The 26,348-nt window shown below is 45.5% G+C and overlaps 1 protein-coding gene and 1 long non-coding RNA gene across 2 annotated transcripts in view; one reads left to right on the top strand and one right to left on the bottom strand.

Annotated features, from left to right (window-relative positions):
• Window positions 1–26,348, bottom strand: part of LOC122202990 — a 140,965-nt gene that overhangs the window by 46,779 nt on the left and 67,838 nt on the right. The window lies entirely within an intron of this gene.
• Window positions 3,337–25,559, top strand: INO80C (INO80 complex subunit C). Its single transcript, XM_042909478.1, has 5 exons — window positions 3,337–4,046; window positions 16,304–16,414; window positions 17,343–17,454; window positions 18,389–18,456; window positions 24,841–25,559. Exons 1-5 carry the CDS (start codon window positions 3,891–3,893, stop codon window positions 24,970–24,972), a joined length of 579 nt encoding a protein of 192 aa, XP_042765412.1. The 5' UTR covers window positions 3,337–3,890; the 3' UTR covers window positions 24,973–25,559.

The raw sequence follows: 26,348 nt of genomic DNA, 5'->3' as shown, positions 1-26,348 counted from the left end.
CCCACAACTTCTCAGGAATAACTAGGGAGGGGACTTGGGAAAGGCCCCGCCTCAACACGCCAGCTAGCAGGTCATGGGTCATCGGTGTAAATTTATCTTTAGCAGTAGGCATGGGAGCGCGAGTTATACACGCAGCAGATGCATACAGTCTCTACATGTGCCAACACTGCAGTGCTGGGTGCTGCCCAGGTGGACATAGGAGAGGTTTCTCCCCAGCCCAAAGCTCCTGCTCCCTGGAGTGGACATCCTCCCACCTTTCACTCACTCTCCTTGCTGTTATCTGTTGGTGCTCTGCCGCTCAAATGAGTTTATATGCAGCTGAGAAGACAAATATAAGGTCTCTCTCCTATCTCTATCCTTGTCTCCATCCTCAGGGCTTGGCATAAAACACACAATCAAGGGGCGCCTGGGTGGCGCAGTCGGTTAAGCGTCCGACTTCAGCCAGGTCACGATCTCGCGGTCCGTGAGTTCGAGCCCCGCGTCAGGCTCTGGGCTGATGGCTCGGAGCCTGGAGCCTGTTTCCGATTCTGTGTCTCCCTCTCTCTCTGCCCCTCCCCCGTTCATGCTCTGTCTCTCTCTGTCCCAAAAATAAATAAAAAAACGTTGAAGAAAAAAAAAAATTTTTAAAAAAAAAACACACAATCAACAGGTCCTACATGACCGAGACTGGTAGAAACATGGAACAAGACGTTTTAACTAGACCACAGGGATACAGGAGGCTGAAAAAAAATGTGAAGGGTGGGTGGGAGTAAATATGACCAGAGGATGGCTAGGAGAAGAGCTGCTTCCAAGCATAAGCAGGTGCTGTATATGTCAAGGCCCAAGGGAGGAGGGAGCCAGCTGGTCAGTGTTAATGGACAGAAGGGAAAACTGAATGGAAATGTGGAGACCTGGGCAAGAGGCAAGGCTGGAGACATGGATGGGAGGGTCTCTGAAGGACTCTGAAACCATGTTAGGGACACTGAACTTCATTGTATGAAACATAAGAAGCCACTGAAGGGATTCAAGTAGAGGGTGTGATCCAAAGATGCACATCTGTATTGTCAAAGAGACCACCTGGAACCCCAAATGGTGACTGGTTTGGAGGGACCAAAGGTGGAAGCAGGGAGACAAATAAGGTGATGTGGGAGTCTGAGAGAGAGATGGTGGTTGGTGTAGGGTTATGGTGTGAAGGTGGATGAAGGAGAGGAGTCAAAGGTGGCTACCTGGTTTTTCGTTTGAACAACTGGTAGATAATGTGGCATTTACTGATAGGAAAGACTGAAGAAGAACATATTTTAGAGGATCAAGGAGGATGATAAATTCTGTTTTTGCTATACTAAGTGTGAGATCCTGTAAGCATCTTGAGTTTATATCTGGGTGGGGAATTTTATATCTGGCTATGCATCTTTGGAGAAAGATCTACGTAGCAGAAGCAAATCTGAAAGTGGTCTATATTTGGATGGTACCTGAGGCTTGATGAGTTGGAGAAAGGGCTGAGGTAAGTCCAGACTGAGGAGGACAGAGAGACTTTGACCAAGCATCAAGAACACTGAGTGTCTCAGGAGCGAGCAGGGAGAGCGTGGCTCATTATTAGAATCACCTGGAGAACTTTAAATATATGTATCTGTTGGGGGAATAGCACTATATGACCCGCACTGGGAAAAACAGGTGGTAGGACTAGAAACCATTTGGTAGAGGATGATAACTGTAAGAGAGAGAACAAGTAGTTAAGAAAGAGGAGAATAAAAGGATGGTGTGTTCCAGATCCCCAGGGAAGGGTTTCAGGAAGAAGGGCTCAGCCAAGATCAGGACCGAATTCACCACGGGAAGACAGATGGCGATGCATCCACTTGCCTGACTCCTTAAAAGTACAGATTGGTATTTGAACTCAATAAACATTTACCAAGGGATTATACGAAGGAGCCCAACAGAGTCTGCAGTGGTCAAAGCCCTCAGAGAAGGGTGTGCAGGGGTGAGGAAAGGGGAGGAGAAGGGGAAGGAGGGTGCACTAGATGGCAGAAAGCTTTTTGCTGGAAGTAGCATCTGAACGGAGGCAAAGAACTAAGCATTCCTAGGAGAGGAAGAAATGAAAGCGAAAGTATGATGAGTTAGAACAACCTCCAGTTTAGGAAATAGAGTTAGTCCCTGGATGGAGCACAGGGAATTAAGTGTTTGGAACCAGGCAAGAGAAGAGGGGCAGAGCCCAGTTATATACCAAGGCAAAAATTCTTTGGATTTCCTCCTGTAGGTAAAAGGCCCTTGAAGAATACAAGAAATCAATGGCATGATTAGAGTTATGATTCAGATAGCCCATTCTGGCAGCCGGTGTGAAGGAAGGCTTGGAGTCAGGGAGGATTAGGAAAAGATGGAAGCCCAAACTTCCATCAGGAGGCTGTTGCAGGGACCCAGATGAAGGGGGATGGAGTCATCAGGGTAGGAGTAAAGGAAAGAAGTGAGCTGAGGGGGTGGGACAGTAGAGAGAGGGGCCTTGGGTCAACACCTAGTTTCTGGCTTTGGTGACTGGTTGGAGGGGTCAGTCACTGAGATAAAGAATAAGGAAGGGGCGCCTGGGTGGCTCAGTCGGTTAAGCGTCCGACTTCGGCTCAGGTCATGATCTCACGGTCTGTGGGTTCAAGCCCCGCATCGGGCTCTGTGCTGACAGCTCAGAGTCTGGAGCCCGTTTCAGATTCTGTGTCTCCCTCTCTCTGTGACCCTCCCCCATTCATGCTCTGTCTCTCTCTGTCTCAAAAATAAATAAACGTTAAAAAAAAAAAATTAAAAAAAAAAAAAAGAATAAGGAAGACTAGATTTAGAGGACAATAGGGTAGCAACTGGGGCACGGGAGAGAACATTTTAACACCAGTAGGGCATTCCTTTCTCCAAAGGAGAAAAGATGTCAGTAACATTATAGCTAGTTTCCCTAACTGTTCTCTCTTAAATCTACCTTGTTCTGCAGCCTATTTCCTTCAAATACCCAGATTCATACATGTACATTTCCTGTTTTAGAACACGGTAGCTTCAACTAGCTACTGCAGGGCATTTGTTCATTTATGAATTACTTCATTAAAAACAAAAGTTGTACCAACGACTTGCAAGGCAGTATGACCCAGGAAAGGTAAGTGAATAAAAGATAACTAGCCTTCACCTCATAGAACTTACATTCTAGTAGGAGCCAAAAAAGACATGGTTTAACCAACTCCTTACAACCCATATAGTACATGGCAAATAACAGGGGAGAGGGGGTTGAAATTCATAATTAGGTTTTAGCAGATCTGTGAATTCCCTGAAATCCACCCGTAAAATTCTGTCTACACCTGTATACATTTGGTGGGGGTAGGGAAGGGACTTACATTCTCAAAGGGATCTGGGGGTCCTAAAAGGTTAAAAACCACTCTACCCTTCCAGTCCATTTGGACACCCAGTGAATATACACAAATTTCTTCCACACGAGAAGGCAGAGACCAAGGGGAATGCCAGCACCACTGTTCAGTCTGTTCAGTCCACTCAGAACAACCCTACCTCTACTCTCAGATATTAATGTTATTATTATTATCAATTATTAATTATTCTTCTGACAACGTGAGAAAAGGCAACACGGTTATTAATAGAACAACCCAGTGTTTGAAAAAGATGGAGATCTTCTGTTCCTCAGTCACTGCGGATTTCCAAGCACGTGCCCAGGTTCAGAGCGCCTGAGTAGCAGCACACCGCCTGGCTGACACCATCCAGCCCCCACGGAAGGGACTGCTCCGACCTCCGCCTTTTAGATTTGGCCGAAAGAAGTCCGCGAACGCGCTGGGAATCCAGGCCAGATTTTCACACACGAAGGCGGAAGTAACAGCGAGCCGGAAGTTCCAAAGCCCACACAGAGAAGGTGGGGGGTGGGGGTGGAGGAAGACTCGGTAGGGATGGCGGCTCAAATTCCAATTGTGGCCACCACTTCCACTCCGGGGATAGCCCGGAACAGCAAGAAGAGGCCAGCTAGTCCTTCCCACAACGGCAGCAGCGCTGGGGGTTACAGCGCCAGTAAGAAGAAAAAAGTGGCTGGCGCCGGCTTTACGCAGGTATGCTGTGGCTCGCCTAGTTTGCGCGTGCGCGGGGCCGTGCGGGGCGGAGCGAAGGCGCGTGCGCAGGGCGGGGCCGAGCGAGGGCGCGGGCGGCCAGGCGCTGATGCCTCGGAGAAGGTGCGGGACCTTGCTGTCTTGCCTGCGGTGGATGCGGATCTCATTTGCGGTGCAAATAAAACATTTTTTTCCCTAGTGTGGACAAGTGGGATTTGGTTCAAGCACCAACTGCATTGCGTTGTCCTTGAGAGCAGGAGGGTGGGGTTAATACCGACTTAGTAGCATGATCGTCCCTTCGTCGAGGTCGCATTTAGATGGAGATTCAGGACTTTGCTCTTTCAGTCAACGTGTCTCACCTTCGTCCTTTCTTTGGACGTTTACCGAGTGTGTGTGAGGTGCAGAGCGCCCGAATGTCCTACATGTAGGAATACCAAGAATGGCTTCCTTCCTCCTCAGAAAAGTACTTTGTTGACTCTGTTTCTTCGTCCCAAAGTGGGTTTGGTCTTTCCCAATGGAGTTGTTCAAAGGATTCAATGAGGTCATGGTCGGAAAGCCCTGAGCACAGTGCCTGGCACAGGTTTCACGGTATCTGGGCAATCTAGGTTCCACAGTTCCAGCAAAGGATTTTCTGCAGAGGAGTGCTTTGGTTAGATTAGTATTTTGGTTAGATTAGTATTTTTCTTAGCTTCTGCTTTTTTATTTAGAGCAATAAGAGGGAAAAGATAGAGTGTGTTCCTTTGTCCTCTACAGCACATAGCGTGGCATCATTCACCAAGAACCAAGAGCGACTTTCTAGAGATGTTAAGTGCCCGTTGCATTTTGTAGCTGTAATGGGTAGTCCTCCCCACTGCCCTTTTTAAATACTTTATTGAGATAGGACTGACATGCAGTAAAATGCACAAATCTTGACAGTACAGATCAATGACTTTTTATATATGTATATATCTGTGTGGCCAGATCAAGGGAATTTCCAAGAGCCCCTGAAAATTCCCCAGCAACCCTTTCTAGTCAATACCCTCCCTGCCACAGGTAACCAGTGTTCTGATATCTCTCACCATAGATTGACTTTGCTTTTTGAACAGAATATAAATGGAATCATATAGAACATACTATTTTGTGTTTAAGTTTCTCTGTGAAACTGTTTTCGAGAGTCATTCATTCATATTATCTGTATCAAGGTATCTGGTACATTGTGTCAACATACCACAACTGATGGACATTTGAGTTTACATTTGATTGGCTTTTATGGATAAGCTGCTCTGAACATTCCTATAGAAGTCTGTGCAAATATAGGTTTTCATTTCTCTTAGGTAAATGGATAATAGTGGGATTGCTGGATCCACTATTTAGACACACATTTACCTCAGAAACTGTTAAACGACATTTCCCAAAGTAGCTGCACTATTGTGTATTCTTGCCAGTAAAGAATAAGAGTTCCAGTTGTTCTGTGCTCTCAACAATACTTGGCATCATCCATCTTTAATTTTAGCCATTCTGGTGGCTGTGTACAGGTATCTCGTTGTAGGTCAGAAGTCCTGGTACGATGTGACTGACGTTTGGTTTTCTGCTCAGGGTATCACAAAGCTGAAACCAAAGGGTTGACTGGGCTGGTCTCATTCCTTGCCACACAGCCTTGTCCATCTTCAGAGCCAGCTGTGGAGAATCTCTTGCATCCAATCCCTGTCACACACAGATGTTTCGGACTTCTCTTGACACTGAGCTCTGAACCCAGATTGAAGGATATAGGTCATTAGGGCAGGCCCACCTGGATAGTCTCCTTTGTGTGAGGTCGGCTGACTTGAGACCTAAATTATATCTGCAAAACCCCTTCATAGTGGTACCTATATTAGTGTTTGCTTGAATAACTGGTAGAAGGGGTATGAACACTAGAAGCCAGGAATCTGAAGGGCCTTCTTAACAATTCTACCTGTCACATTTATGAAACAATTAGGAAAATACAGTAATTTCTAACCATGTACCAAAGTTGGTTATAGGTATTCTATGGTATTGGTGCCCTAAGGTGGTGAGAGACAGGAAGATGAGGACTCATGCAGGGACGGTAGTCACAGAAGGAAAGGTGGGGAGGCAGAGGGATTTGAGGTGGATTCTGAGGGGTGGTGGGTCTGAATGGGGAGGGCCTTCAAGGGCTGGAGCTGTGCGCACATATCAGATTGCTTAAGGTTTTATCAGTGGGAAATGAGTGCTTTTTATATAAACAATTGTATTTCTTGAGTTAAAAGGGACTTTACAGATCTTTCAGTATCTAAATTTCCTAAATTCAATAGTTTCAGCTAGTTTGTTTCTTACAAAAAAGCAGTGTCTGTAAAACTTTCATGGGATATAAAAATCCCCCCCATACAAGGGACATTTATATATGACATTAGAATGCTTTTTGAAATTGGTTAAAATAACTTGATATTGTGGATTCTTAAGGTGGGTTTTACTTTCTAGAATGTGCATGCTGTTTCTCAAGTAAAATTGTGTACATAGATGAAGTTTAAAAGGCTTTATGTTTGGAAGTCTTCAGGAGTTGAACAGAATATGTTTTAATGTTTTTGTTTATTTTTATTTTTTGAAAGAGACAAAGACAGAGACAGAGTGGGGGGGGGGGGGCAGAGAGAGAGGGAGACAGAATCCAAAGCAGGCTCTAGGCTCTGAGCTGTCAGCACAGAGCCCCATGCAGGGCTTGAACTTGTGAACTGTGAGATCATGATCTGAGCCAAAGTTGGACACTTAACCTACCCAAGTGTCCCAAGGATATTTTTGATATTCTGAGCAAAGCATTTATAGAAATTCCTTTATGTCAGTCCTAGGAAATAGTATTAAATAGTTTAATAGTACTAAAATAATTTCATTATTTCATCAAAGTGAATCTTTAATTCAGCAGAAATTACTGTTTGTGCTTGCTAAATTGTACAAATTGTACAACTGGATTTGTATTTTCCGTGTAAAATACGGGTGTTGATGAATAATGACATAATCTGGAAAGTGCTATTTCCCTTTCACTCTGGTTATGATACATTGAAAATGATTAGTGTTAACTTAGGTTGGTGAACAGATACACTTGCTAAAGTGAAAGAAATCATTATAAATAATAATAATTAGTATCTATTGAGATTTACTGTATCCCAGGCAATGTGTGCTAAGCACTTTCTAAGTACTATCTTATTTAATTATTATTATTATTATTATTTAAGTTTATTTATTTTGAGAGAGAGCAAGCACGAGTTGGGGAGGGGGAGAGAGAGAGAGAGAGAGAGAAAAGGGAGGGAGAGAGGGAGAGAGAGGGAGAGAGAATTCCAAGCAGGCTCTACACTGTTAGTGTAGAGCTCGATGCAGTGCTCCAACCCACAAACCTCGAGATCATGACCTGAGCTGAAATCAGGAGTCGGACGCTTGAGCCACCCAGCGCCCCTAATTATTATTATTATTTTTAAGATTTTATTTTTTAAATTATCTCTACACCTAACTTGGGGCTTGAACTTCTTACCCCAAGGTCAAGAGTCGCATGCTCCACTGCCTGAGCCAGCCAGGTCCCCTACCTCATTTAATTGTTAAAATAAACCTCTGTGAATTGTTATTCTCCAGATGAAAAGACAGGATCAGAGAGAGAGAGAGAGAGAGAGAGAGAGAGATTGAGTAACTTTCCCGAGATCACACAAACTACACACAGTAGTCAGGATTGGAACCCAGGTGGATTGTCCAGAGTCCACATTCTCTTTTCTTTACTGCCTCTCTTGATATCACTCTTATCACTCTTCTACCTTGGAAGATAGAATTAAATATTTGATAGAACCAAATCCATGGTACAGAGAAATGCTTTTGGGGGGGGGGGGGTTTGATTAGATCAGTATACGGCATTGTAGACTTTCCAGATGCATATTGAAGTTGGTAGAATCTACAGAGAAACCTAATTGTCCTGTCGCCTGAGTGTTACACAATAGACTGATATGTGATGGTTAAGCAGTGAACACAACATCTAACTAAATATGTTAAGCAGCAGCAGTTGCTCCTTGAGAAGGTTATTATTATGCAGAGTGCAGTTGATCATAGACTCTTCTGTAATTGGAGGCACCAGAGAATGCTAGACTGATTTGTTCGTCCAAAAAGTAATCATTCTACCCCGACTTTAAAAGAAAATCATGATAATGTTAGATTTAGAAGTTCCTTTTTTCTATTTTTAAAGTGGACATAAAAAGTCACCCACTTCTTCCCCGACAGCTTGTGTTTTCTACGTGGAGATACAGTTTTTCATCATTGTCCTTGATGTATGACATTGTGGACCCTGCTTTCACTTAGCGTTATTTCATGAATCTCTCTGTGTTGACAGACTTCTCAAGGGATTGAGTGCTCTTATTTAATCGACTTGATTGAATAGTTAGCTTCCTTCTCACACTTGAGCTATTTTCAGTAACCCTACCACAACGCTATAGTTTTGGTTTAGGCTCAGCAATTTGATTCTAGAATACTGTTAGATGGATGTAACTGAGGATTTGGGTGTTCAGTGATAAGACAAAGGGCATTTGTCTCTCTTCTTCGTGACCACGTTATCCTGAAGTCTGGGTCAGTTATGCAGGCTGCCCTCCAGAGAGATGTAGCTGTTATTGGGCGAGCCGAGGCCTTACGGACTGCAGGCCTGTGCTGCCTTGGTACGGCCAGGTATCTCCTCCCTGGGCCTTAGGTCAGCTCTTCTCGAGCTGCACAGAGGGGCAGCCCTGAGTGCTAAGCATTACTTCTTTCTTCTTCGTAGGGTGTTCATGTCTCAGGGATGGGACGGTTCATCTCATGAAGTCTCTTGGTGTTAACGTGGTTCAGTAATGTGGAAACTGCACATCACTCAAAATGTTATTTGATTGTGTTCCAGCCTCACAGACTTGATCCTCCCTTTGACTGCAGGCCGCTCCCTCTGATCGCGTCACTAATAGGCACCAGGCTCTGGGCATGGCTGAAGCCCTGGGGAGGGAAGAATGAGGGCGCAGTCCCGGGGAGGTTGGGGTGAGGGAGGAGAGAAGGGCAGAACACCCAGTTGTGGGCCCGGAGTGGGGGTGTTCTCTTGGAGCCTGGTGTGAGAGGGAGGAGAGCCATGAGTTTGCCAGGCAGGAGGCAGCTCTGGAGCCATGTGGCTCGGGTCTCGCTGGGATGGCTTCCTTCCTCTGCGCCTTCCTCAGCCTGGCTCCTCACTGGCCCTGCTGACAAGGGAAGGACAGAGGATGGAGGGACCAAATGAGCGGGTGGGGTCCGCTTTGAAAATCAGGGCCTGAGCACAGCACCTCCGTTCCCTTGTTGCCCCTTCTCTGTGGTGCCGCCTGGAACGGCGGCGATGCAGACTTCTGGCGTCTCGCCCACCTTTCCCCCCCGAAGCAGATGCACCTGTCTGACGGTGCCTCCGCTCCCCTGGCAGAGCTCCCAGACCTTCCCACCCGCACACACTTGCTGAGGTACCTGCTTTTCTCGGTGGCCTCCCCAATCTCAGCGAGGCCTCTCTGCCCGCCAGCATTCCCGTCTCTCCCTGGGGCCTGGGAACAGCCTGCATCAAAGAGCGCCCCGTATTCCCAGGATTTCTCTGTGCACACAGCACCTGATTCCACTAGGAATCAGGAAAGAGGGCAGAGAAAGGGAGAGATGCCGTCTTTCTGCAGTTCCTGCAGGGGAGGAAAGCCTTAAGGCTATAGCTTGAGGCTGGTGGCTGCCAGCTGAGCGTGTTCTGTGGATGGTTCTGTAATCATTGGGTGCGCTTGGGGCCTGCTTTTCCATGTCCCTCTGGGATCTCTCCTTGCTGCTTTAGCAGCTCCGTTTGTTTATTCTCTCCCAGGTGGAGACATTACATAAGTAGTCATTTTCTTAATGAAAAACCCCAACAGTATGCTTTTCTGTTTTGATGTGATGCTCCCTGCATGGTTCTTGGGGCTGTTTTCCTGTCTCTCACGTACTTTAGGCCATCCTGTAGGCCCATCCTCCTGAAAGTCCATCCCCATCAGCCTGCTCCTCATGGAGTAGTCCCGTAGCCACCCTGGTTCTAAGCTTCTTGAGAAAAGGACCCCTTTGCTTCTTCTGACAGCAGTGGGTTTTCTTAGACCTGTTCATCTCATGTGTCTTCCAGCCAGTGGGCTAGGCTTCCTCCTTTGCCTTTTGAAAGAGCAGGTGACTGTCACTCTTCCTGACCTGCATGCCAGCTATAGCTTCCTCTCGAGGTCCGTGGAGCCTCTGGCTCATTCGCCGTCAGGTTAGCAGCTGGCTGTACCCCAGGGGAGCGATCTCTCTTGGCCACTGTACTTTTTAAAAATTTTATTTATTATTATTATTATTATTAATATTTATTCATTTATTTTGAGACAGAGAGAGTGTGCGCTTGGGCAGTGCAAGTGGGGGAAGTGCGGAGAGAGAGGGAAAGAGAAAATTCCAAGCAGACTCTGAGCTGTCAGTGCAGAGCCCCATGCAGGGCTCGATCTCACGAGCTGTGAGATATGACCTGAGCTGAAATCAAGAGTCGGATGTGTAACCGACTGAGCCACCCAGGTACCCCTGTTTTGTTTTGTTTTGTTTTGTTTTACTGCTCTAAATATTTCAGTGTGGATGTCCTGAAACCAAAGGCATTCTCCGACACATAACAATAGTACAGCCATGCAATTTAGGGCATTCACAATGAAGCAACACTGACACCGATACATAGAACGTACGCTTGTCTTTGATCTGGTCCAGGGTCCGGTCTAGGATCACACATTGTGTTTAGTTGTCATATGTTGTTAGCCTCCTTTTATGTAGAGCAGTTCTTCGGTCTTTATCTTTCACGACCTGACACTGTTGATGCGTACCGGTCACTTATTTTATAGCGTATTCCTCAGTTTGGGCTTGTCTGATATTTCCTCGTGATTAGATATGCGTAATACATTTTTGGCAGCAGTACAGAAGTGACACTGTCCCCTTCTCAGTGCATCACATCCTGGCACACGATGGCCACATGTTCTGTTACTGACAGTGTTAGCTTGGAGCACTTAGATGGTGTCTGCGGGGTTTCTCCACTGTTTGTATTAAGGTATCCTGTGGGGAGATACTTTGAGACTAGCTTTTTTTTTTTTTTTTTTTTTTGAGACTAGCTTTACTCATTCATCCATGTTTATTTGTTAACTGCTTTATTGAGTTATAATCCACATACCATAAAAGTCACCCTCTTAAGTGTACTCGTCAGTGGTTTATAGGATATTCACTGAGTTGTGCCACCATCTAATTTTAGAATATTTCCATGACCCTGAAAAGAAACCCTCTTCCTCTTAGCTGTCTCTCCCCATTCCCCCATCCTCCCAGCCCCTGACCATCTCTGATCTTAGTCCCTTCACGTAAATGGAATCATACGATATGCAGCCTTTTGTGTGTGTTTCTTTCAGTTACCATAATATTTTCAAGGCTTATCCGTGGTGTAGGATATATCAGTACTTCATTCCCTTCTATGGTTGAATAACACTCCATTGATGGACAGGTAGGTTGTTTGCACTTCTTGGCTATTATGAAAAATGCTTCTATGAACATGCACGTTTTTGCACAGACATTTTTTTTTTTTTTAATTCTCTTGGGTATACACTTAGTAGTTGAATTACTGGGTCATAGGATAATCCTCTTCAACATTTTGAGGAAATACCAAACATTGTTTCGAAGTGGCCATACCCGTTTACATTCTCATAAGCAGCATATGAGGGTTACAGTGTCTCCACATCCTCGCCAGCACGTTATGTCTTTGATTGTGGCCATCCTGTATGTTGCCATGTGAGTGTGAAGCGGTATCTCATTGTGGTTTTGATTTACATTTCCCTAATCACCAATGATGTTGACCATTTGTAGATCTTCTTCAAAGAAATGTTTATTGAAATCCTTGACCCATTTTAAGATGGAATTGTCTTTTTGTTGTTGAGTGATAACAATTCTTTATATATTCTAGATCAGTGTTATTTGTTTTTTTGCTCAAAGTGTCCTTAGCTAGTGGGGACCTCTTCAAATTGGCTTCTGTGTCCTTTAATAGACCCCCATCAGTTTTTGAGTGCTGTTATGGACTGAATTTATGTCCCTTTAAGATTTTTTTTTTTTTTTTTTTTTTTTGCAAGAGAGAGCGACAGAGACAGCACAAGCAGGAGAGGGGTAGAGAGAGGAGGATAGTCTCAAGTAGGCTCTGTACTGTCAGTGCAGAGCCCGATGTGGGGTTTGAACTCACAAAACTGTGAGATCATGACCTTCTTTGAAATCAAAAGTCAGATGCTTAACTGACTGAGCCACTCAGGTGCCCCTCCCTTCAAGATTTATAGGGAGTCCTAACCCTAGCACACCTCAGAATGTAACTGTATTTGGAGATAGGGACATCGCAGAGGTAACTAAGGTTAAATGAAGTCACAAAGGTGGAGCCCTAATCCCTTATGACCATTGTCCCTATGGGAGGAAGAGACACCAAGGAGGGGAGTGTACAGAGGAAAGGCCATGTGAGGACACAGCAAGAAGACAGCCATCTACAAGCCAAGGAGCGCAGCCTCAGGAGAACCCTGCAGACATCTTGCCCTGGACTTGTAGTTTCCAGACTGTGAGGAAATAAATTTCTGTTGTTTAACCTACCCAATCTGTGGCATTTTGTTATGGCAGCCCTAGCAAACTGATACAGCTCTTTTCTTACTTTCTCGAACCACAGGCTCATCTTGTACTTTTCTGCCCCAGCCCTAGAACCAGCTATTTTTTTAAGGATCAGTAGTTCGTGGAGAATAACTTTCAGAAACCAGGATCTGAACACAGGTGTGCCTGTTGTTTTCCAGCCCTCTCAGTGGAGAGAGTTAGCAACTATTGGTGTGTTTGTGTATGTGTGTGTTCCTCCCCTTACTCTCTGTATCTCTTTCTCGATCTATGCTGTGTTAAAACCATGAGTCCACATTGCTAACCTCTGATTTCAGCCCCGTAGCACAGGCTTCATTCTAGCTTTCCGTCATTCCTCATTTCCTCCTTCTTAGAATACGTATATAGTAGTTTCAGAATTCTTAACCTGTACCCTTGTGAGAAAAAAACCCTACCAATTGTTTATGGTCATTTTTGCCTTTAGCCTTAGGTTATATTGCTAAAATACTGTGTTCAGAGGTCACTGGAATTCTCTCTCCCTTCCTCCCCTTCAGTGTGGTTATGTTTGTCATTCAAAATACAGTTAGGTTGATTTGTTTTCGTTTGTAGTCCATTTTCCCTACCTGCTGCCCATCCTTGTTGGTTTTATTATTATTATTATTATTTTGTTTTTGTTTTTGTTTTTAGTATGTGAAACTTTAACATGATTCAGAAGGTCAAAACTCTACACAAAGCTGTACTCAGAGAAGTTTTACTCCTGTCTGCCCTTCCCATCTCCTTGTCCTTTCCACCTGGTTCCCCACACCCCATAGGTAACCTGGCCCTGTCATTTCTGAGTCATCCTTCCTGTGTTTCCTTGTGTTCAGCCACTGCATTCCCCGCAGAGAGGATTCCTTACAATAAACTCCTGAGCATGTGCATCTTAAGATACAGATGCTGGCACTGAGTTACTCTGTGCTGTCTTGTTCCTTAACTCTAGCCAACTGGGTAATCAGTTAGCTGTTATCTGGAACCTACTCTGTGCCAGGCACTGGGTTAGATGCAGGGGACGGAAGACTAAGCCATACAGTGAAGCAGGCAGGGTGTGTCCCTGCTCTGCCTTCTCACTCTCTGAGTCTCGTCTCTCGTCTGCTCACCTGTCTCTTGGTCTCTCCTTCTTCTGGTCTGTTGTTCCCTGTTTCATAAAACTGCTGTTTTTTCATCGACTAAGACATAAACACGAACTATCCATCATTTATCTAATTTATAATAGATATTAGTCTTACAAATAGTCAACACAAAATAACATTGACAACTGGCTAAACCTATACAAGGTAACATTGATTATTGATTAAATGTGATGGGAAAATCAAATTTTCCTCATCACTTTGGGTCTCCTAGGATACACGTACCTGGCAGAAATGTCATGACCATGAAGGAAAAAGTAGAAGGGCAATAAAAGTTATGTACAAAATGCTAAATCTAATCTTTGTTACAAAATTAAAACTGACATGGAGTAATCCCAATGAAAATAATCTTAGTAAAGCACAAATGAGCACGGGAAAATTGGAAACTGTTTGTGCCATATAGAAAATGACTCAATGGATTTTGTACCAGAAAATACAAAATTATACAGGAAGATGGGGGAGTGAACGCTGAGGCAGGAGAGGAGGCCAGGGTGTGTTTCTAATCTGAAGGTCAGTGGGGCCCACTGGCCCGCTGTAAATTGCGGAGTCACATCGGGCTTGCATTTAAGAGTGTGTCACTGACTGTGCTGGAGAGAAGGGAGTGGGCAAGGTGTGCACCACAGGGGCCGTCCTCAGGCCGAGAGCTGAGGACGGTGCAGATACAGGCTGAGGGCCGGGGGAAGGACTCATGGGACAGGGAGGGAGAGAGAAGAGATAGAACATTCGTGGCTACGGATGGTGGGAAAAGGTTGAGAAGTTGGAGGCCTCTTAGCTCCTACAGAGTTGACACCGAGCTGGGCTTTGGAATAGAGAAGAGTTAGGAAAGATCGTGAAGGGGGAATGAGTTGAGGGGCATGCCTGACAAAAGAGGTGGTATGGACAGAGGAGGAGCACAGGCCCACATGCAGAGACCTTGGCAGAGAGTCTGGGATGGTCTTTGAGAGGAGACTGTTCGGAGAACCACTGCAGCAGAGCGAGTGGCCCCGTGGCCCCCACATAGATGTCCCTGCGGGGGTGGGGGCAGTGGTGATGGAATTTACACACACACACAACCAGCACTCTCCTACACTGCTGCTGGGAGTGTAAAAGAGGGCAGCCATTTAGGAAAATGAGTTGGCAGTTTCCCTATTACCCAACCATTCTGCTCCTAGGTATCTACCCAAGAGAAGTGAAAACACAGGTCCGCACAAAGGTTGGTACAGAATGTTCACAGCAGCGTTATTTATAATAGCCAAAGACTAAAACTGCCCCAAATGTTCATCAGCAGAGAATAGACAAACAAATTGTGGTGGCGTTCCTCTGCTGAGTGGCACAAATACAGGGAAACAGATTACTGAGCTCTGCAGCAACACTGCAGGTCTCAAATGCTCTGTGCTGAACTAAGGAAGCCAACACAAGAGTACCTGCTGTCAGATCCCATCTCTGGGAGATACCACCTGAGGGTGGAAGGTATTGACTAGGAAGAGGCCTGAGGGAACTTTCTGGGATGATACAAATGTTCTATATCTTGATAGGGACATAGATGAAACAAGTGTAAATATTTGGCAAAACTCCTGAAACCTACACTTAAGATCTGTGCATTTCATTGTATGTAAATTATGTATCATTAAAAAAAAAAACCAATATGGTAGTCTGGAAATCACATTAAAAATCAGAAGTGGTTCTTAGTTTGGCTTGTTTTTTTTCTAGGTGATGGTTGACTTAAAAGGTTTTTTGTTTGGGATGCCTGGGTAACCCAGTTGGTTAGGCGTCAGACTCTGGGTTTCGGCTCAGGTCATGATCTCACAGTTTGTGGGTTCGAGTACTGCATCGCTGCTGTCTGCTGTCAGCACATAGCTGACAGCTCTCTTTCTCCCTCTCAAAAATAAATAAACATTAAAAAATAAAAATAAAATGTTTTTTGTTTTAAAGTATTTAGCCTGCTTGTCAGGATGCTCTGGCTCTAGCCAGCTGACCTGTGGACATTCAGCCTCCTCTCCCTCTCTCTGTTCCTTCCTCCGAATGCTTCTATCCTGCTGCTCCCCTTAAGCATAAGAGCTGTAGCCTGGGTTTTCTGGCTGACGACACCCTTACAAGGGCTGGAGCGTTTTTTGTCTTAATGTTTTGAGACACAGTTTGACAAGAAAGATCAGCAGGTTTGAATCCAGAGGCAATCACTGTGTGGGCTTGAAGCCATACCCCTGAGCCTCTATTTTCTCTTCCGGAAACTGGGGATAAGAGCAGTGGTCCGAGTTAAATGAGCTGGCTCAGGTAGGACACCCATCTCTAATGCTTGGCACATTGAGGGAACCAGGAACTGGGGTCCTGGCTGTCTCTGCTGTGGCGTCTGCACAACAGGGGCTGCTCCCAGTCTGGAATGGCCTTCTCTGGTGCAGGCCACCTGCTAGGGCTCTGGGACACTGTCTTTCTTCACATGTCCTGTGGAATCATCTTGTGTCTTGCTGGGAGCCGAGTTAGGGAACTCACCTAGAAGAACCTGACCTCAGACTATCCTTATTATATTTTAAGGGTATCAGCATGGAAGCCATGAGTGAGAATAAAATGGTGCCCTCTGATTATAGTACAGGACCTATGGAAAAAGCTGCCAAGCCATTGCCATTTAAGGATCCAAACTTCGTGGTAAGGAGGCTGCTAGAAGATGGGTGGGGGCAGAAGGAGGGCCCTTCCCACTGATCTCCCAGTGTGCTGGTTCCCAAGGATTTGGGTGTCTTTTGTGGAACTGGTTAAAGATACTATTTTGAGGGTGGGTCATTTCCATGATTCTTCACCATCCCTTTTCATTGGTTTTACAGAAGTTTTAGGTGAGGCCTAAAATAATTAACTGAAGGAGGAGTGCTCCTCCTTAGCATAAGTAAATCTAACTTATGTTGCTCTAAAGTAGATATAGGCTACTCTTCTTTTCATTCTTAAAGGATATAATAATTATATTATTATAGAGACTCATATTACATCATTAGAAGTTTTTCATTAATTAGTTTTGAAAATACAATATTACCAGTGCCGGCAACAGACTTTGTTATTCTTTTCCATTTTACTTTGTCATTTTTATAGAATGACAACAAAAAAGAAATTTCCAGAAGGTTTGCCATGCCATGATGGGAGGCTTACTTGGGTTTTCCAGGATCTCCAGTAATTTATGAGGCAGTGACCTGCCCTCAGAAGGGAGTTTAGAGATGTAGTCATGAGTTTAAATCTAATTTTGTAATGCATTTCTTTTAAATTAATGGGAAATTCATGAGTGAATTCTATAAAGTTAGTCCTAACAAAGGATGTGATTTTCTATAAGCATGTTAAAACAAACAAACCACCTTTTATTTCTATTCTATCACCAACTAACTCATGGGTTTTGATAATCCAAAAGTTGTGTTTTTATAAGTAAGATTAAAGTGTACAGTGTCATACTTAAAAATTAAAAAAACAGCCCTTGGGGCACAAGAGAGCTGACAGAATGAGGGCTGTGTTACAGTTATGAATGAGCATGATTCAGATTCTGAAATGGTAGCCTCCACTGAGTTTTGTTTCTTCTGATCCACGTCTTTAACTCAAGCACTCTGGCCACGGTGGCGCGGTAGCTGGCAAGAAGAACAGAACCTGGAAGAACCTGAAACAGATCCTCGCTTCGGAAAGGGCATTGCCGTGGCAACTGAACGACCCTAACTGTGAGCTGTCTGGAGCCTTTCATGTGTTTATAATGTTCAGACTAGCAACTTCTAACAAATCTACATGATTTGGCTGTGTCCTCATTAATGTAGGAAACGACTTATAGCCTAAGAATTCTATAGCTGCCTCACTATAGGGAGATACTGTACGTATTTCCTCATAACTGTATCTGTGTTGAACCTGTTTGTGTCGTCACGCGTGTGTGGTTTTTGGTGTCACCGTTAACATTTCCGTCTGGAGGAATAGGTCCTGATATGGTCGTACTGGCGTTTCTGTCAGCCAAACTTCTTACTCAAGAGTCTCCCCTTAAAATGTATTTTCCAAGGCTGCCCAAGATTTAGGAGGGTTTCTAACAACTAGCTTAGAGGCTAACTCTGTTTTGCTTTCTGGGCTGTTGTTTTTCAGAGTAAATGCTTTATGCTGCAGTATTTTCCCATCTGTGTAAAGCACTGTTGTAAGTTCTGTTCAACTTCATCGGAAAGTAGAGGTCAAATCTCTGTCTGCGTCCTGTCCCATGGCACATCTTTCACGGGGGTGACTCAGATGGGTGACAAGTGAATTAGTCAGCAGTCCGGGTGTGGACATTCCGGTGTCCGGGTGCACAGACCCAATTAGGGGGTTGTTTGGCATCGCCCTCAGCCCATGTAGCCTCTGACAGTGAGAGTGGCTTGTGGGCAGATGAGCTTTTCCGGTGGTTCTGCTGGAGCACAGGCTCCCTGGGGACAGGGCAGGGCTGCATCCAGAGCCTGCACTTGGCCTGTGACGTAATGCATTATCCCCCTGGAGAGTTTTGGGAGCACTTGATCGCAGAATATTAATTTCAGAAATATTATCCAACAGCATTTTAGGAGAGAAAAGGAAAGGGATCTGAATATTTTAAAGCCAGTCTAGTTATCTTCTTTCCTTTTCTTTTTTCTTTTTTTCCTCCGATAGACTTCAGTATTGATGCTCCTCCATCCTTCAAACCAGCTAAGAAGTATTCTGATGTTTCAGGTCTTCTTGTGAGTATAATTACATCTCTGTCTCCTAGCACTGAGTTGAAGAGGAGATTTCACAATACTATTTAGACAGTGTTGATACCGACCAGCCCTGACCCTGCCTGGAGCCTGCATACTTTGAATAGGTAATGGGTTTGTGCTGAAGCACTCACAGGCTTGTCTTAGAGTGGCTACAGCCTGGGGCATCCATGTGGGCAGGCTGGAGGGAAGATTGCTCCAGAAGGTGGGAGACACGAGTTTCACTTCCCCTTCCTTTTCTCATTAATATATGAGATAACATGAACGAAACAATAATTTCTTTTTTAACTGCTGAGGTTTAAAAAATGTCTCGCATCTTAGAAATGATCGTACTCTAAAAAACAAATTTAAACTTCTCCAAAGACTAAAGACACATTATGGTAAAGGCAGTGATTTTCAAACTTATTTGTAAGCATTGGAAACATTTTATGCATCGCTTTTCCAAGTGAAATCTCTGACAGAATCCCTGGGAGCCCACTGACCCAGTGTGGTCCCTTGTGGATCTGGTCCTCTGTCCTCCCCACTTCTGTGACCCCTAAAGTGCTTCTGGGGAACACAGTTCCAACACCAGCAATGTTGTTGGATAAGTAAGACTTGGGCAACTTGCTGAACTTGGGAACCTCAGAGAACCTCATCTCCTTCAGCCCCGCTTCCCGTCCTTTTCACCACTCTTATGTTTGGAAGATGGGCCTTTTCTCATAACTGTAGAAATAACGAGGCACACTTCACTTTTCAAAACTCATACACATCATTTAAATGCCTTACATTTTTATAAAAATGTAGGACTCCAAACATCTGTAACAAACTGACTGAACTAATGGGCTACATTTTACACTGGGGAAGATTTGAGGTTTTTTTATATTTTTGAAAATAATATTAGTTATACTTTCTGAATCAGTTGTGTATTATAGCTTTTCCTCCGGAAAGCACACACTCCTCGGTGCACTACAAACTTTCTAACATAGACCCTTAAACAGTGATCACAAAAAAACAACAGGGAGAGTAGAAGTGCTGTAACACAGCATGCGTGTGCGTGTGCGTGCACATGCGTGCGTGTGTGTGTGTGTATGTGTGTGTGTGTGTGGTGGATTCTTTTGCCCTCCATTCAGAGTACATATCCCCTTCTAACCTTGGAGGGGAGTTCAACTTGTGAGCAATGTTGTAGTCCTACGCTGATTTGTCTCCTGCCTGAAAATAGTCACCTTATGTATTTGACCCCTTTTTTAATAGTTGTTCAGAGCTAGTCTGGCAGAAGTTATTCTCTTACGGTTCCAAATGGACATTTCTCCTTGAAGAAGCTAGGGTTTATGGGCAGGTAGCTTTATCCTCACCACTAGGCAGCTCATGGGCTCCTGCACTGGTTTGCACACATCAGGAGGCATGAGAATCGTTTTGAGAAGCGCTGTTCCAGGTCCCTTTGTGTAATGGACAAGGACTTGTCATGTCATACCTAACAAAACTTCTTGCCGCACTGTATGTAAGAATTAAGAAAATTTGAATATACAAAGAACTCTACCAAATCATTCAAAGACAATCCCATAGAAGGGCTGGCTAAAAGGATATGAGTACAGTTACAAGGGAGACATGCAGATGACCAGTAAGTAGATATTCAGTCTCACTGATAATAAGGGAAAAGCCTCCTCAGTAGAAAAGAGGGGTGCCTGGGTAGCTCAGACAGGTAAGTGTCCTACTCTTAGTTTCAGCTGAGGTCATGATCTCATGGTTTTGTGAGTTCAAGCCCCACGTTGGGCTCTGTGCTGACAGCAAGGGTCTGCTTGGGATTCTGTCTCTCCCCCTCTGTCTCTCTGCTCCTCCCTACTCGCACTGTCTCTGTCTCTCTCAAAATAAATAAACTTAAAAAAAAATCATCAGTAGGGAAGAAATGAAAATGTTTTCTCCAGAGGCAAGGGAAACAAAAGCAAAAATGAACTATTGGGACCTCATCAAAATAAAAAGCTTCTGCACAGCGAAGGAAACAATCAGCAAAACTAAAAGGCAGCTGATGGAGTGGGAGAAGATATTTGCAAACAACAGATCAGGTGAAGGGTTAGTATCCAAAATCTATAAAGAACTTATCAAACTCAACACCCAAAAAGCAAATAATCCTTTGAAGAAATGGGCAAAAGACATGAATAGACACTTCTCCAAAGAAGACATCCAGATGGCCAACCGACACATGAAAAAATGCTCATCATCAGGGAAATACAAATCAAAACCACAATGAGATACCACCTCACACCTGTCAGAATGGCTAACATTAACGACTCAGGCAACAACAGATGTTGGCGAGGATGCAGAGGAAGGGGATCTCCTTTGCCCTGCTGGTGGGAATGCAAACTGGTGCAGCCACTCTGGAAAACAGTATGGAAGTTCCTCAAAAAATTAAAAATAGAACTACCCTACAACCCAGCAATTGCACTACTAGGTATTTATCCAAGGGATACAGGTGTGCTGTTTCGAAGGGACATATGCACCCCAATGTTTATAGCAGTGCTATCAACAATAGCCAAAGTATGGAAAGAGCCCAAATATCCATCGATGGATGAATGGATAAAGAAGATGTGGTATATATATCTACAATGGAGTATTACCCGGCAATCAAAAAGAATGAAATCTTGACATTTGCAACTACGTGGATGGAACTAGAGGGTATTATGCTAAGCGAAATTAGTCAGAGAAAGACAAAAATCATATGACTTCACTCATGAGGACTTTGAGAGACAAAACAGATGAACATAAGGGAAGGGAAGCAAAAATAAAAACAGGGAGAGGGACAAGACATACGAGACTCTTAAATATGGAGAACAAACAGGGTTACTGAAGGGGTTGTGTGGGGGGGGTGGGCTAAATGGGTGAGGGGCATTGAGGAATCTACTCCTGAAATCATTGTTGCACTAAATGCTAAATAACTCGGATGTAAATTAAAAAAAGAAAAAAAAGAAATGAAAACGTTTGCTTATAAACGTCAACATAGAGAAGTGGATATCCTCACACATGGCCCTTTTGAGGTGGGAATACTTTGGTCTGGGTTATTTGGAAGACATTTGGCAATACCTATTGAGGCAGAAAAGCGAAAGCCTGGGACCCAGCAGTCTGCCTTCTAGGGAAGCAGTGTGCACAAGGAGCTTCATACAGAAGTGATTATGAGAAAATGTGATGGTGAGCAAAATACTGGAAACAAAATCAAGGTCAGTCACCCGGGGTGTGGGGTTGGGGGTGTTTTCATACTGTCCTGTGAGGCTGACGTGTATGCAATAACATGGATAAACTTCCAAGTTGTATCGTTTACTGAGGGTGCAAAGTAGTAGAAGCAGCATTGTACCACTTATGCAGAAACTAACACCCACTCACAAAAATATTCTGGGTAATTTCTCTGGTGTGTTTGTGTAAGTGTGTAAGGGTATATACAAACAAGGTCTGGAAGCGTGCCCACTTACAGTGATTTCCTTGGGAAAGGCAAGGGTTTTTGGATGGTAGAAGGTTGGAAAAGAGGACTTTGGTCTTATTCATAATGTTTTCTTCCTTCCCTTTCGTTTCCTTTTCCCTTCTCTTCCCTTTCCTCTGAATATGTCCATTTGTTGCTTGTGTAAATTAAAGTTACATAGGGGCGCCTGGGTGGCTCAGTCGGTTGGGCGTCCGACTTCGGCCCAGGTCATGATCTCACGGTTCATGGGTTCAAGCCCCACGTCGGGCTCTGTGCTGACAGCTCAAAGCCTGGAGCCTGCTTTGAACTCTGTCTCTCTCTCTCTGTCTCTCTCTCTCTGCCCCTTCCCTACTCACACTCTGCCTCTGTCTCTCAAAAATAAACATTGAAAAAAAAATTTGTTTTTTTAATTAAAGTTACATCATTAAAAATGAAGCCCAGCTCATGTTAACACTGCCACACCTGTCTGCTGGGCGTGGGCAGGCAGGGAGGTGTGCAGGGTCACACCTGTGTTTAGCCCTCATTACAAAGTAATGGGAAGTACAGTGGTTCTGGGTGAGCAGTGAACACTGCCGGTCACCTTGCAGCCAGGGGAGCCTTACAGGTCTTTACTGGCGCCCCACGGGAAGGCGGTCATTGTTGTGTTCAGGCTCAAGGCATGGAATCCGAGGAGGGCAGACTGGAGGAGTGCAGCTTTTCCCTTGTTCACCTCTGGGGTGTCACTTGGCCTCCTCCCTTCTGCTCAGAATACTAGGTCAGGTCCGGTCTGTGCGAGCTTTTGTTGGTAACCTTTCTGTCGGTGCCAGAGTATCTCTGTATTCTGCGTTATTTATTCCTCAGCCTTCTTGGCACCGAGGTCTGAACTTGGGCGGGCCGGCTCAGCACAGTGTGGTGGGTAGGAGTGAGGCAGCCACAGAAGTGGAGCCAGGCCAGAGCTGGTTCATATACAGAGGCCAGATGATCAAAGCCAGACGCACAGGCCTGCACCCCTGCTTGGAACTGCGGTAAAGCCTCCCCTGCCAGCCAGTTCGTCCGGCTGCTGCGTGGCCAGGAGCCCTCAAAGGGGACTTGTTGCTCTCTGTCTACTTAAGCCTTCCTTGATATTACTGTCATTACAGGAAATGTGGTACAGAAAGCAAGATCTGGATTAAGCCAAAGGATTGAAGTTTTATTTTATGGAGAGCTTTAATGAATCTTTAGGAATAATCTCATTTTCCTGACACATTGGATGTTAAATAGCTGCTGGAGATCCCCTGTGGCTGAATTGAGGACTTTTTATAGAGTGTGAGAAACCTACGACTGACTCCCTTCAGCTTCCTGCTTCTTCAGCCTTCCTTCTCCCCTGAAATAACAGCACTGCTGCATGTCTGGGGGCCACACAGAGCTGATCTGCGCTGAGCAGACAGTCCACACTCGAGTAACTGGACGTTATCTGTCTAGACTTTAATGGCATCTTTTATAATTTTTTCAAGGAGTTCCAAATGACTCATCCTCATGTTTTGTTTCAAAATCTGTAGAAGCCACATGACTTGAGGTAATACAGTGAGTGAATTTATTTTCTCCACTTTGCATGTGGGGAAAACACACTAAAAGATAATTTTGATATGTCCGTGGGAAGTGAGTTCTGTTTTCTGTGATCATCCTGATAGTCCATTTGTTCGTTCATTCATTCAGTCATCACTCGCTGTGCAAACACCACCTGAAGGCCCACCGTGCACTCTGTATTGCACTGGGGGCAGAGATGCGGTGATAAGCAAAGCAAGGGTTCCTGCCTCATGGAGCCTCTCAGCCTAGACCTTAGTCAAAGAGTTATGCAGATAGTAAGTGTAAGAGTGAGAGACAGATGTGGGGAGAGTGGGGGAGCAGATAAAGCTTCCCTGATGAGATGACTGGGGGCCGAGTCCTGAAGGACAAGCAGGCAATTAGGGAGTAAAGTGGCCCAGTTGGGGGCCCCTCCTCAGGAAAGGGCGAATGGGGCATGAATGCAGGGAGGGCCTGAGAGCCAGAGCAGTTGGAACCAGAGTGGGGACGTGTGGCTGTGGAAGAGGCTTGGGAAGGAGGAGGGCCCAGGAGGGCTTGCCGGCTCTGAGGAGCAGTGCTTGAGGATGTGGCCCTTTGTCCTGAGGAAAGAGAGCAGCTACTGAGAGATCTGCTGAGGAATGAATGACGTGGTCAGAAGCGCAAGTTGTGAAGATGGCCCTGGTTGCGGTTGTAGGGCGGTGGTCCCTTCCAGTGGGAGGGTGGGTGTGGGCGGCCCCTCCAGCTCTGCGGTGTAGCCCGGGGAGCCACAGGAGTGGCACGGGGACGGTGTGGAGGAGCAGGAGTGGAGTGCACTTGGGGCAGGCGTGGTGTGACAGGGAGGGGCGAGTGTGCGCGGCAAGCCCCTGTTCCCTGCCTTGGGGGATGGAGCTAGAATATCTGTTTGAAGCAGGGGGCGGGGGGAGAGAGAGAGAGAGAGAGAGAGAGAGAGAGAGAGAATCCCAAGCAGGCTCCACACCATCAGTACAGAGGCTGATGCAGGACTCAGTCTCACGAACCGTGAGATCATGACATGAGCCAAAATCAAGAGTCAGACACTTAACCTACTGACCTACCCAGGAGCCCCAAAGCAGGGGGGGTTTGAAGGCAGGGACCAGGGAGGGATGATCCTCGTGAATTCCACTTTGGACCTGTTTCTTCTAGCCTTTGTGACACCAACCAGAAGAGTCGTAGTGTCTGATGTGGTCACTCCTCTTCCCTTCGTCCATACCCTGAAGTATTTCTCAAGTCTGGGAAGATTAACCAGTCTTTGCCAAAGTGAGCAGTTTAGCGTTCATGGTGACAGAGGAAGGCAAAATGAAGATATTTTACTTTAAGTACAATAGAAAAAAACTTTAAGCTTGAACTTAAAATGTTCAGCACTAACAACAATTTTCCGCCTTTCCCTGTGCCTGTTTCCCACCCAGGCCAACTACACTGACCCCCAGAGCAAGCTGCGGTTCAGCACCATTGAAGAGTTTTCCTATATCCGGAGGCTGCCATCTGATGTCGTCACTGGCTACCTGGCCCTGAGGAAAGCCACGAGCATCGTTCCCTGAGCCTTGAGAAACGGAGATGATGTGGAAAGCTGTTTCAAAGGCAAACTCTGGACTCATGATTTTGTTTCATGGAAACAAACTCATTGTGCTTGTCAATCTGGAAATGTCAGTGCTGTGCCTTGGAAAGAATGTTTGGCTTTAATTTAAGGTTTTTTTTTGGGGTTTTTTTTTTTTTGGTTTTCTGTTTTCCCTCCAAGTGGGATGTTTCCTGTTGAATTAAATTATACTTCAGTTGTTGCCTCAAGTCAACTTGTTTGACGAGAAAATATAAAATTGTGCTTTTAACTTAACCCATGTACATCCCTGGATTTTGCTTCAACGTTGTAAACTGTCTTATAACACATTTAAAGCTCTACAATGAATCCTGACAACAGGGCTGGGTTATTCCTGGTGACTCCCACTTTAGAGCAGATTAGTCCTTCTTTTTGATCAGAATGCATGGAGGAGGTCCAGAATTGGGACTGGAGAAGACAGAGCTGAGTAATCGCCCTGTTGCACTGGGCCAGCCTCTTCCCAGCCTCCAGAACTGAGATACATGTCTGTTGCTTAAGCCGCCCAGTCTGTGGCATTTTGTTATAGCTGCCTTAGCTGGCGAAAACACCAGCCCAGGCCCCATTTCTGGGGTGTGGGGTGTGAACACTGACACCTCCTCCAAAAGGGCCTTTGTCCTGGTACCGGCTGCTGCCCCTCTAACCGAAGCCTGCTCTGGAACAGCAGGGTTTGTTTCCCCTTCCTATGAGACACGGAAGCACTCCTGGGCCTCTCCGAGCCCACTCCCATATTTCTCTAGGGAGGACAGTGGAACCAGACCCTGGGGCCTCTGGGCCTGAGCTGCCTCTGCTTTGGGGGATTAGGAGGCCAGGTGCCTTTTCTTCCTGAGGGAACACCCCTCCCACAACCCTCTCCTGGCTTAAAGAAAGGAAAAACAAAGCTGGGAGAGCAGCCTGCTGGGCAGGTGGCACCTGCCCAGAACCTGGCTTCCTTTTCTCCGGGTACAGCAGCCCCTGCGTCATTCAGCACCTTCCCAGTGACCAGTGGTGAGGGTGGGAAGGTGGCTGTGTGGCTCTCTTCTCCCACGGAGAGGGCCTAAGGGAGGGCCAGGACAGGTGGGAACCTTTCCTAAGCCCACAAGCACTGAACATCCGAGCCTCTGGGGCAGGGGTCCTCCGGCCTGAGACCCACTGCTGAAACTGAAGTTCTCTGAGACCGGAGGCTGCTTCTTGGGCTCCCACTTTACCTCTGGCACTTGCTGCTAGCGTCAGCCTCGGAAAGCCCCCCAGTTTCCCTTTGGGTGGGAATAAGGAGTAAGTGAGCCAAGGGCCCTTCCGGTTTCACTTCCACCTTCTAGTAAACAAAGAAAACTTCGGGCAGGTCCA

This window comes from Panthera leo, chromosome D3 (assembly GCF_018350215.1).
Source record: "Panthera leo isolate Ple1 chromosome D3, P.leo_Ple1_pat1.1, whole genome shotgun sequence".
NCBI classification, from domain to species: domain Eukaryota; kingdom Metazoa; phylum Chordata; class Mammalia; order Carnivora; family Felidae; genus Panthera; species Panthera leo.
Note: the sequence above shows the minus strand (reverse complement) of the source record. Positions and strands in the feature narration are given on the sequence as shown.